At 44.2% G+C, this 10,995-nt stretch overlaps 2 protein-coding genes and 1 long non-coding RNA gene across 4 annotated transcripts in view; 2 read left to right on the top strand and 1 right to left on the bottom strand.

Annotated features, from left to right (window-relative positions):
* Window positions 1–238: 238 nt before the first annotated feature.
* LOC119411421 lies at window positions 239–3,057 on the top strand. Its single transcript, XR_005186886.1, has 4 exons — window positions 239–303; window positions 1,770–1,811; window positions 2,144–2,199; window positions 2,896–3,057. It is a non-coding gene; the product is annotated as an uncharacterized LOC119411421 (long non-coding RNA).
* A 1,135-nt stretch (window positions 3,058–4,192) lies between these two features.
* aamdc (adipogenesis associated, Mth938 domain containing) lies at window positions 4,193–9,027 on the top strand. Of its 2 annotated transcripts, none has more exons than XM_037677723.1 (4): window positions 4,193–4,292; window positions 7,171–7,314; window positions 7,390–7,485; window positions 8,533–9,027. In XM_037677723.1, the coding sequence occupies exons 2-4, from the start codon at window positions 7,183–7,185 to the stop codon at window positions 8,671–8,673; spliced, it is 369 nt and encodes a 122-aa protein (XP_037533651.1). In that variant the 5' UTR covers window positions 4,193–4,292; window positions 7,171–7,182; the 3' UTR covers window positions 8,674–9,027. The 2 variants fall into 2 exon arrangements, with proteins under 2 accessions (XP_037533651.1, XP_037533650.1); XM_037677722.1 differs by having other exon boundaries at window positions 4,193–4,429; window positions 8,533–9,026.
* Window positions 9,028–9,051: 24 nt separating this feature from the next.
* Window positions 9,052–10,995, bottom strand: part of ints4 (integrator complex subunit 4) — a 10,556-nt gene continuing 8,612 nt past the window's right edge. The window contains exons 21-24 of the mRNA XM_037677721.1: window positions 10,752–10,911; window positions 10,537–10,680; window positions 9,385–9,505; window positions 9,052–9,310 (exon numbers count right to left, since the gene is read on the bottom strand). Of these exons, the coding sequence (XP_037533649.1) occupies window positions 9,129–9,310; window positions 9,385–9,505; window positions 10,537–10,680; window positions 10,752–10,911 (607 nt within the window). The 3' untranslated portion in view covers window positions 9,052–9,128. The remainder of the gene's footprint in view (window positions 9,311–9,384; window positions 9,506–10,536; window positions 10,681–10,751; window positions 10,912–10,995) is intronic.

Here is a 10,995-nt window from a genome sequence, read left to right as displayed (position 1 = left end):
CGTCTTTATGTGACGAATCCTGAGGTCTGTCCCGACGACTCCTCGCTGAAGAGTCGTGTCGTTGGAAACGCCTCGGGGTAATTCTGTAGTTCGCTTTACCCACAAGTTCTGCTGTGAACTCTGGGAAATACTGCAGAACATGAAGCAAAGGCAGGGTTCCTCCATGGGTGGACCAAAGTAAATTGTTTTATGTTGTGAAATTGTTCATTTAACAGGAAGTGGTTTGTTTTGTGTTTTAGGTCGGATGCATCCGATGACTTCCTTGTGGACTCGGTTAAATCCTGGAGTTGCGCTTGACTCGCAGTAAGTGTGTCCTCATGTCCAACGTGGATGCAGCGCTGTGGTGTCTGCAGCCAGCTGCTCCTTCAGCTGGTCTGTGCTGAAGAACCTCGGCATCGGGCATCGTTTGTCTCCTTGTCCGTGTTTGGAGTCCCGGTCATTTTCCTGAAACGCTGACGTTTAATCTGTTTTACCAAACGGCTGCCAGCCAGGTGAAGAGCGAGTTGTGGATGTTCGATTCCCTGTCGCTCTCTGCTAAAAGTAAAATGGAGCCGTTTGGTTCCTCACAGAATAATTTTACTCACTCCAGCGGGTGTGACCCTGAATATGAGCATATGGTTTGTTTGCTACAGGAATGAACAGTTTTATGGAGCAGTTGTCTTGTTTATGGTGTTCTGGTTAATATCGTTCACCTCCCGAGTCACGAAACTGGGTGGGATGGCGTCACAGGGTCGGCCCTCAAATGGTTTAGATCAGGGGTGTCAAACTCACGTACAAAAGGGGGCCAAAACTAAGGTCCAATTTCAGAATCTACATTAACTCAAGTTAGATACCCGACATGTTTTCTTGGTCACAAGTTCCTCAGTAAGAGTTTGATTGGTCTCATTTGATGTTCTCTGTTGTGCTTTCAACATCATAATCCAAGATTATGGAAAATTTCAAGATATGGAAGTATTTTGTTTCACATATTATCTTGGGGGCCAGATGTCAACTCTGACAGAACCTTTTCTGTCAACATCAAAGATTTTAGTTCAGCATCGGCAGCGCTTTGATGGGGGCGTACCGCAGGGGTCCATCCTCGGTCCTCTTCTCTTTTCTTTATACCTGCTGCCAATAGGTGCCTTTTTTCGTAAACGTGGCATACCCCTTCATTTCTGCGCCGATGACTTGTCAAATCTACTTCCCTCTGAAACACATTAGTGCACATTCTGTTCAACCTCTTCTTGCCTGCCTGGCCCGCAGCGCTCTGAGGTCAGCAGATCAGATGCTGCTGTTGGTTCCAGGGACCCGTCTTAAGCTCAGAGCTGACGGGGCCTTCTCTGTTGCTCTCTCACTTAAAAACTCACTTTTATTCTCTGGCTTTTGACACTAATTTGTTTTTAACCTTTTTGTATTGTACAGTGTTAGTCATTTATCTTTTTCGTTTTGGATCTATGTATATTTTACTGTCCTTTACTTGTTTTCTGCTGTACAGCCCTTTGGTTGACCTTGGTGCTCGAAGTGTTCTATAAATATAATGATTAGGTGCAGTTTAGTTCTAACCTGTTAAACTTGATTTGATTCGAGGTTTTTAATTATATTTGGTTCATCTTGACTTTAGTGCACACCTCGAGCACGCACATCTGGAGCCCAGATTTTCTCAACAGTCATCTTAAATTCTCAAGTTGTTTTTTTGCAACAAAAATGTTTTTGTCGTGAATTTAAGGAATTTGTTAACTTTGCATATATCAAGCTAAAATGTCTGCATCTTTTTTTTGTATTATTTCCAGGTGGTGAGTGTGTCTGCAGAGTGTCAGCAGCTGATGTTTGTGGTAAGTTATTTGTTGTTGGTGAATGCAGCAGCACTGATGTATCTGCAGCCAGCTGCTCATCGGCTGGTTTGTTCAAATGCCGGTGCTAAAGAACGTCAGCATCCGACATCGTTGGTCTCCCTTCTGTCCGTGTTCGGAGTCCCCGTAAACGAGCTGAAACATGCATTTAAACATTTTGTTTAAGGTTAATTAATGAATAGGAGCATATAACGGTCAGCTTGGTGTCATCACAGCTACATTTGAGACGAGATGAAACGTTAAAATAAGTGAATGTGCTGCAGCTTGAATGTTGGAGTGGAAACGTCCCAATTCTCTTGTTTCTGCTGCTGCAGAGACGACGACCTGACCCGAAGCTTCTGCAGGAAGATGACAGAAGAAATGCCTGCAGGTGACTGGATTAATAATCTGAGAATAATTAATAGCTGGATTAATAATCTGAGAATCCATGTTGTTGAAGTCCAGAGTGAAGTTTCCACAGTCAGTGATGGTTTGGGTCCATGTCCTTTGCTGGTTCTGGTCCTCGGGTGTTTCTGAAGTCCAGTCCATGCAGCATCTCGCAGGTCATTTTAGAACTAGAGCTTCATGGAGACGCTGATTTAATCTCCCAGCAGGACTCGGCACCGACCCACACTGACGGAGGCACCAACATCTGGCTGTGGAAGGTTCTGAGTCTCTGCGATGCACCTGTAGAGTTCTGGACTCGTGTTCAGGGCCTTAGTTTGTCTAGAACTGCACGTTTCATGCCAAGTTTATTTTATAAATGATCAGCATGACGATGGGAATGTTGCCATCTGGAGTGTGGCAGTTTTTTTTCTGCCCGTTTGGGTTGTGGGTGTGGTCACATACCAAAGCTGTCAGGATTCTCCGTTCCTGAGCTGCTGTGGACGTGACCAAAAATCAGAAACCACCTCAGTGGGTCTCTGGCGGCATTCGCCTCTGCAGCAGCGTTTGTAAAAGGACCCGCGGGGAACACGACGCCCCCAGCTGCCACCTTTATTTTTATGACCCGCATCTGTGGAAACGATCGTCTGTAACATTTTAGATATGAACGCTGAAAAATAAGTTAAAACTTGTTTGTTTTCAGGAACTGCGGATTGAAGGTCGACCATCAGAGAAAGGTTGGAGCTGATGTTCACGGTCCTCAGCTTTGAACTTAAACAATTATTCACTGTAAACAGATGTTTGTCTTAATAAAATGCCAGAACTGATCATATTTGACTCATTTGTACACTTCACAGCTTCTTGTTCGGGGGAGGGGGGTACTATGATGTTTGTTTTTTTGTGAAGCGTTCACAAAAATAAATATCGCACTATTGTTTTCCTGTTTCAACTATTCCGTACATTTTTCAGCATCTTGTCCCACTTTGTGCCACTTGAACAAATCAAAACATTCGGCTCTTTCAGGACGATCTTGCTGTGACTTAATATTTGTGCAACTTTAGCTTTTTGAAATATTTGACCTCTTCTACTATTTGTTGCCTCCTTGTAAATGAATTGAGCTAATTTTACATCCTGCGTAATGTTTGATCTGTTTACAACCTTTTGCTGCTCCTTTCAGTTTTTTCAGCTTCCTTGTACCATATTAAAATTATTTATTATATAATATATATTATATTATATAAAAAAAAAAAAACTGATACTTTCAGTTAATTTCAGCAGGTTTTTTTTTTTTTTTTCCAAAAAAAAACTTTTGTGCACCTTTTTAACTTTATTCAGCCTAGTCCAAGAAGTTTGTGCTTCTGACTTATTTCTGCTAAAATTATTTAAGACAAAAAGATGAAGTCGGGTCCGATGGACAAATTTCTGTTTTAACATTTTGTCTTTTGTCCAAAAGACTTGATTAGTCCGAGGCCAGCCAGCATCTTTGTGTTTCAAGCCGTCCCTCTGGAATCTAATAAAACTAACCACGTGCAAAGGGACCAGCTGTCCGAACAATCGTCACGCATGACGTATGTTTAGGTCACATGACCTGAATAACGAAGATGGTTTAGAAAAATAAAAATGTACGCTCAATCATCCAGGTAGAATAAATCCCTAATTGTTAAATCATGTAATCTGTTCAAGATTCTTAAAGGGAGAAACGTTTCGTCTTTCATCTGAAAGAAACTTGTCCAGATGACATGATTTAACCTTTTTGTTCGTTTCTTGCCTGGATGATTGAGCTACAAACCTTTGTTCACTGAACAATCATCGTTTGGTTCTCCGTTAAAAGATGAAGACTAAATGTAATTTAAAAGAAAAATCCGACTCGATCAATAAAATCGATTAAACACTTTTCAATTTGCGCTTGTCTTATTTTTAATAAAATATCTTAAATGTTTTCTACGTGATCGTGACAAACTTTTGATTTATTTCGTCACTTCCTGTTTTTGTTTACTTCCGCCCTAATCGAGGGGCGTGTCTTCCTTGACCAACATGGCGGCCGTGTTTTCTGTTTGCTGGAAGTTGTGACGTTTTTCAATCCTTTTAGCGTCTAATTAGGTTAGAAGATAATCCCGTGTTTACGTTTGTGTGGAGCAAATGCTTTTGTTGAGACTTCAGTTAGGTCTTGTTAAATCTTTGTTAAAGAGTTAAACGTTTTTTACGTTTAGCAGCTGATTTGGACGCCGCCTCCTCACGTACGTAAATAGCAGCTTGGTTAACACGTCACTAACTAACGATAAATATTTACGTTCACTTGAAACAACTCGAGCAGGTTTGTTTTTCTCACCTGATTCAAGAAGACATTTAAATGAGTAGAACAAACGGTTCCGTGGTCCTTGATGAAATGTTGCTGATGAACTGAGAATAAAAGGTGTTTGTGCAGAGGTCGGTACCGGAAGCGTGCAGGTCTGTGTGTGACCCTGAGGATCAGGATCAACTCTAAACCCCCACCCAGAAATACATTCATACTATAAATGAACCTGTCTTCATTTGTTGTCCTCACTATTTAACCATTCTCCTCAGGAACTGAACGCCTAACTCAAGGGATGAGTCCGTGCTCTCACGCGAGTCTTCCTTCAGATTTTCCATTGCAGTTCATGCAGGAAATAAATAAAACCCTGCACTGGATTACATGTTTAATGAGACAAATTACTTTCTTTTTTAAATATAATCCAAGGTGATGCGCTCATAGTCTGGCCCCTGAGCACGTTTTGTTGGTGACTCCAGCTGTTGGATGGGACAAAGACAAAAGTTCTGGACTTTTACTCAGTGGTTGGAGAAGTTTCGCATCCAATGCAGAATCGTCTCGCTCCTGTTCTGCACGAGTGGGTTTAATCTGCATGTGAACTGAAATGATTCAATTCGATTTATTGATATAGCGCCAAGTCACAACTGAAGTCATCTCAGAGCACTGAACAGAAACATTGAAAATTGAAAACGAAATACAAAATGTCTTCACCTAGAGAATAACGGACGTGGAGGTAGGACTGTCACGATAACAAATTTTGCGGGGCGATTAATTGTCTTAGAAATTATTGCGATAAATGATGTTTGAAATTTGACAATAATTAGTAATTGTCAAATTTAAGAAGAAATGTTGGTTAATTTTGTGTGTAGTACCTTTTTTTCGACCACCGGATGGCAGTGTAAGATTGAACTGAAGGATGGATAGTGAGGGAGCGAGCGGCGTGTCTTTTTAAGAAAAATAAGACGGAGGCCCCTTGACGTGACGTGGGCTGTGTCAAAGCTTTTAATAAAAAATAAACAAGTTCTCAACTTCTTTTTGCAGAAAACAACTTGTTACACGAAGGCACGAGTTTCAACTGTGAATTTTGGAGCTTCGACAAGACGGAGGTTTTTTTCCTGACGTCGGCCTGTTAGCTTAGCTGCATTTAACGATCCAAAAACGCCATTTTGGACGATTAATATGTATTTTAAAGAGAAAGGGAGGGGTCAGTGAAGAGCACCGGAGTTGAGCTTTTTATCATCCAGTGTCTTCAGTAGAAAGAGAGAGACACGAAGAAACGATAAAGCTGATAAATGAAAATGAGTTTGATCATTTTCATTTATCATGTGATTAATTGATTGTTTATCGCGACAGGCCTACGTTGAGGTGCAATGTCACACTACCACAGCTACAGCGGTCGGTACCAGAACCATGACAGAGTGTCTGTGGCCCGGAGGATCAGGATCAACTCCAAACTCTCCCACCCTGAAATCCATCCAGGCAGAACTTCAGTTAAAAGTCTAGCTACAGAGTCACACAGGCGAGGGCTTGGTTTGTATCAATTTGAAATATTTTCCACGTGGCAATCCCTTCTCAAAGGCATCGTCTCATTCACGTTCAGTCTTTTAAGCCAGAGAAAGACGATGTCAAATGAGAGCGTGGTGGCCGACATCGTCGTCCCACGTCTCGCAGCTGAAGCATCATCACAAGCAAAGGCCGTCTTCATCAGATGTGCTCAAAAGGAAGCGTACCAAGCTGCACTATGGGAAAAGGTTATTCCTAAAAACAGTCTCTTGAGGAAGCTCAACCCCGTCCTTTAACAAGACACAGCTCTCATGGAGAGGAGGGAGACTCCAGCATGCTCCTTTGGATGCAGAGGAGAAACCCACATGGTCTACATCGTGCTGAGCGAAGCTCGCCGGCTCATTTCAGCTGCGATCGTACCATCACTGAGTGGCTGCAGAATCCGATTCACATCACTGCACCACACATCCTAAAACTAATTCACCGTGTTTTTGCATCTCTTCAGATTTTTGGTTTTTATGTGTAGCTCTCACTAGCACCGTGGCTTCTTTCATCACTTGCCCAGTGTCAGATGTTATTCCACTGCTTCCTTCACCTTGTCTGGTTTTGTTGAAACAGGTCTCTTGAAAATGAGTCCGCGTGACTCACTGAGACTAACCTGCATAAATAAAGACTGAACGAACGGCCCAGTTGTTTAGTTTTTTTTACTTTGTATATCGCTCACCAGGTTTTCAACTTCTTTGGAATCATGTTACAAAAGCATCGTTTTGTGATTGATAATCTGTGTTAATCTGTAGTTTCATGTCAGACTGAGCGAAGTCAGTTCGTTTCTTTCTCTTTAAACCGAAGGAGGAAGAACGTTTCCAGGAGCGGGTCCAGACTGTGGACATCGAGTCTTCATCTTTGAAACGCTGAACTAAAACTCGAGCTCGTCTTCTTGTTCCAACAGTTTACTTCCTGCTGACGTCTGCTTTTGTGCAACAAGTTGATTTTTATTAGTTTGATGAGCTCTGCTCAGTCTGTGGTACTAAAATAGCTCAGATGAGTCGCCCGTCAAGTCTCAACGTGCCTCTCCTGTAATTTTAAGTTTATAGTCCGAATACACTCAGGACATTATAGAAGTTAACTCTGAAGTAGATTATAGTAATGACCCGTTTTAATGTTTAAACGTCTCATTTCTTCCAGTTTCACAGAGACATGTCCTCCCCAGAAATCTCCTCCCTCTCCTGGGGCCTCATGAAGGTGAAGGGAAGCACCTCCTGCTACAAGGACTGTAAGGTCTGGCCCGGGGGGAGCCGGGGCTGGGACTGGACAGAGACCGGGACTAACGTGAGTAAACCAGAACCGGGGTACGGACCGATGCATGCAGTAAACTCTGTGACGTTGAACCCCTCCCCTCTGCAGCACTACCCAGGAGTTCAACCTGCGGACCTGGAGGAGGTGCTGAAGAAAGGAGTAGACCTACTGGTCATTGGGAGAGGCATGAACGAGGCTCTGCAGGTACGACAGTAACAAGAACAACCGTTCCTACAAACTTAATTTAAAACACAGACATACTGGAGCAACTGTTCTACTAGACCGCTGAGCGGAGGAGCTGCACGTTTGCTGAAATTTGTTGAAGCCTTAAATGTTAAAGTTACAACAAGCTAAAACCGGTAAAAGCTAGATGTAGCAAAAGAGTAGCTATAAAGCTAAAATTAGCAAAACTGTAATTTAAAGCTTAAATTGGCTAAACTAGCTACAAGCAGCATAAGAAGATACAAATAATAATAAAGTCTACAGTGACGAGGAGTTCAGAGAAAATATATTTGGAGGTCTGAAGGGATTTATTGGGATTATTTCAGTGAATTGTTGCCGTTTTTGATTTCACGGTGGCTGGAAGTTTTAGTGTTCAGATTTGTTCCATTTATCTTTTTTATTTTATGCCGTCTCAATTAAAAAAAGATTTTATGTAAAACACAACAAAATTAAAAACCTTAAAATATTGTGTACAAATGTACCGAAGTGCTAATTTAAGATCCAACACCTGCAATTTACAGAAATCTTTTCGTCTCCCGTGCGTGAAATCAGTTTGTGATTTAATGAGCGCTTGTTGTTGCAGGTTTCAGTCGGTAAACAAAGCGAGCAGCACTCCTAACGGGTTCAGGAGAAAGTTCTGGAGATGTTCAGATCAGGGTTGGGTTCTAACAGCACTAGCATGCTAAGCTAACGTGCAGCTCCATTTTCAGGCACGAATAAAAACGTCTGAGTCCAAGCTGAACTTTACGTCTGCGTGGTTCAAACCCCGAGGACTCTGTACCCACAGTGAAGCACGGTGGTGGCAGTGTGTTGTTGTGGGACAAATACTGCAGAGTACAGAAGAACTGAAACATTTTTAGTTCAGGTTCGCCTTCATGGTGACGATGGTCTGCAACTGGAACCAGGTTTAAGGGTGTAAATGGTTTTAAATGTTCTGAACTGGTGAACAGAGCGGGTCATCTGTGGGTCGTGTTCACACGGAGCGGAGAACCGGATCAGGCTGACGCTCTCTCTCCCGTCATCTCTCAGGTTCCTTCTTCCACTCTGGACTTCGTGAAGCGGAAAGGCGTCGAGGTCCGGGTCCTTCAGACTGAGAAGGCCGTGGCTGAATACAACAAACTGGCTGTCCAGGGCGCCAAAGTGGGCGGGGTTTTCCACTCCACCTGCTGATGCGTCTCCTTTAGATGAAATGCTGAATCTGCACCTCCTGCGGGTTCAGCCTAGACGTCCCCCTCTCTGCTGCAGAGACCTTTAGGAGAACCTGCAGTCTGGTTTGGTGCAGATCCTCAACTTCCTCAGGATCTGGTTTCCTCTTCCTGCAGCACTTCAGAGTTTAACACCTGCACGGTTTGAAGACTTTCTACTCAGGACGGTCGAATCTGACATTTGTAGGTTTTATAACGAGGTTGTTCAATCTGAAGCAGGATTTGATTAATCCAAGGTTTAAATGCTAATTTTAGATTAAAGTTGCATCTATGTGACAGTTTTATAGGAAGAGGTTTCTCCGTCTAATGAGTTCGTGTTTAACTGTAAAGTACAAAAAGCTTCTTTTTTTTAAATAAAACAATAAATTATTGTTTTGTCTGAAAATGTTTTGAAAGTGTCGTCTCTGATTTAGAAGTCCGTTAACGTCGGGCAGGTTTGGGCATGATGAAGACTTTAACGGGTTTGCTGAACGGAATCGTTCCCTCGACGGCGGGCGCTGCTGGTGGGGGGCTGTCGATGCTGTCGCTCCACCCCAGCCTGTTGGGAGGAGGAGAGGGGGAGGAGTAGGCCAGCAGGAGGCGCACCTCCACCTGTGACGGCTCTGAGAAACAAACAAGATTTCATGTCAGAAACTCAGATTTCCACGTTTGAAGCCGACGTGCGTGTCAGACTGACCCGTCCACGCCGTGTGGGACAAGTACACCTGTGAGATGAGTCTGTGTCGGTCGGGCCCGGGCTTCCTGAAGTCTCCAGGTTTGGGGTGGATCACATGACTCTGACCATCCGGGTACAGAATCTGCAGCCAGCGAGTAAAAAAAATGGAAGTGAAGACCTGAATCAGATCAACGGACTCGCATCTTCTTTTATCCTCACAATGTTTTTATTTACAAGAGAAACAGTCAAATGTTTACCAAAAGTTTTAAAATGAAATATTTTACTGCAAATGTTCCTTTATCGTCATTTAGTTGTGAAGTTCAGTTCTGATTGTACTCAGAGGCAGGTGTGGAAGTAAACTGATCCCAGATCAGTTGTCCTGCTGTCCCTCCTCTGGACATGTCCAAACCACTGTCCCTCCTCTGGACATGTCCAAACCACTGTCCCTCCTCTGGACATGTCCAAACCACTGTCCCTCCTCTGGACATGTCCAAACCACTGTCCCTCCTCTGAACATGTCCAAACCACTGTACCTCCTCTGAACATGTCCAAACCACTGTCCCTCCTCTGGACATGTCCAAACCACTGTACCTCCTCTGAACATGTCCAAACCACTGTCCCTCCTCTGGACATGTCCAAACCACTGTCCCTCCTCTGGACATGTCCAAACCACTGACCCTCCTCTGGACATGTCCAAACCACTGTCCCTCCTCTGGACATGTCCAAACCACTGTCCCTCCTCTGAACATGTCCAAACCACTGTCCCTCCTCTGGACATGTCCAAACCACTGTCCCTCCTCTGGACTCCCAGTACTCAGCTCCCTTCGTCAGGGGTTCCCACAGGAAGTGAAAGGAAGTTGACCTTCCTGACGCAGTGTGAACTCAAACCGGCAGCCTCAGGATCACAAGGCTATGACACTTAACCACTGAGCAGCCTCATCAAGTATTAAACATACGGCACGTTCTACAGCGAGCTGAAGCAATGGACTGGACCTGTTTGAACTGTGACCTTGATTTGTGACCTTGAAGCTGCGGTGATGAAAAGGTGAGCGACACTCCGTTTGTTGGTGATCTTTATGTGCATGAAGTGTCATTAAATTATTGAGTGGACCAGAAGTTCTGGGCGGGACAGGTGTGTGTAAGGTTTCAAACCAGCGGCACGTTGAGGCTGACCTGCACTTTGATGGTGTTCTGGGGGTCCTGGACGTGCTCCAGCGTCGCGTCGATGTCGAGCGCCACCACCAGGCCGGTGGTGAACCTCAGCGGGTTGTCGGACTCCCCCGTGGGCTCTATGATGGTGGCTGTCGCTCGGTGGATCTGTTCCGGAACAAGACGGGGTGAAGCTGCAGTTCTGTGTAAAAACAAGCTTAATGGATGCGCTCGTCCACCTGCTCGGGCAGTCTGAGCTGCAGAGGGCCGCTCTGTCTCAGGGTCGCCTGGAGGATCTTCACCAGTTCTGCAGGTTTGCAGGACGACAGCCGAGGCATCAGCTCCAAAAGTTTATCCACAAAACTGTCCTGGAGGTGCGGCAGCTCCGGCAGGAACAGCCTGAAGGAACACGTCCGGGCCCAGAGTTCAGAGTCTGCTTAAACATCACCGAGGACAAAATGTCCTTAAACATCACCGAGGACA

The sequence above is a fragment of the Nematolebias whitei genome, chromosome 6 (assembly GCF_014905685.2).
Source record: "Nematolebias whitei isolate Nwh7 chromosome 6, NemWhi1, whole genome shotgun sequence".
Lineage (NCBI taxonomy): Eukaryota > Metazoa > Chordata > Actinopteri > Cyprinodontiformes > Rivulidae > Nematolebias > Nematolebias whitei.
This window is presented reverse-complemented; position numbering and strand designations above follow the sequence as displayed.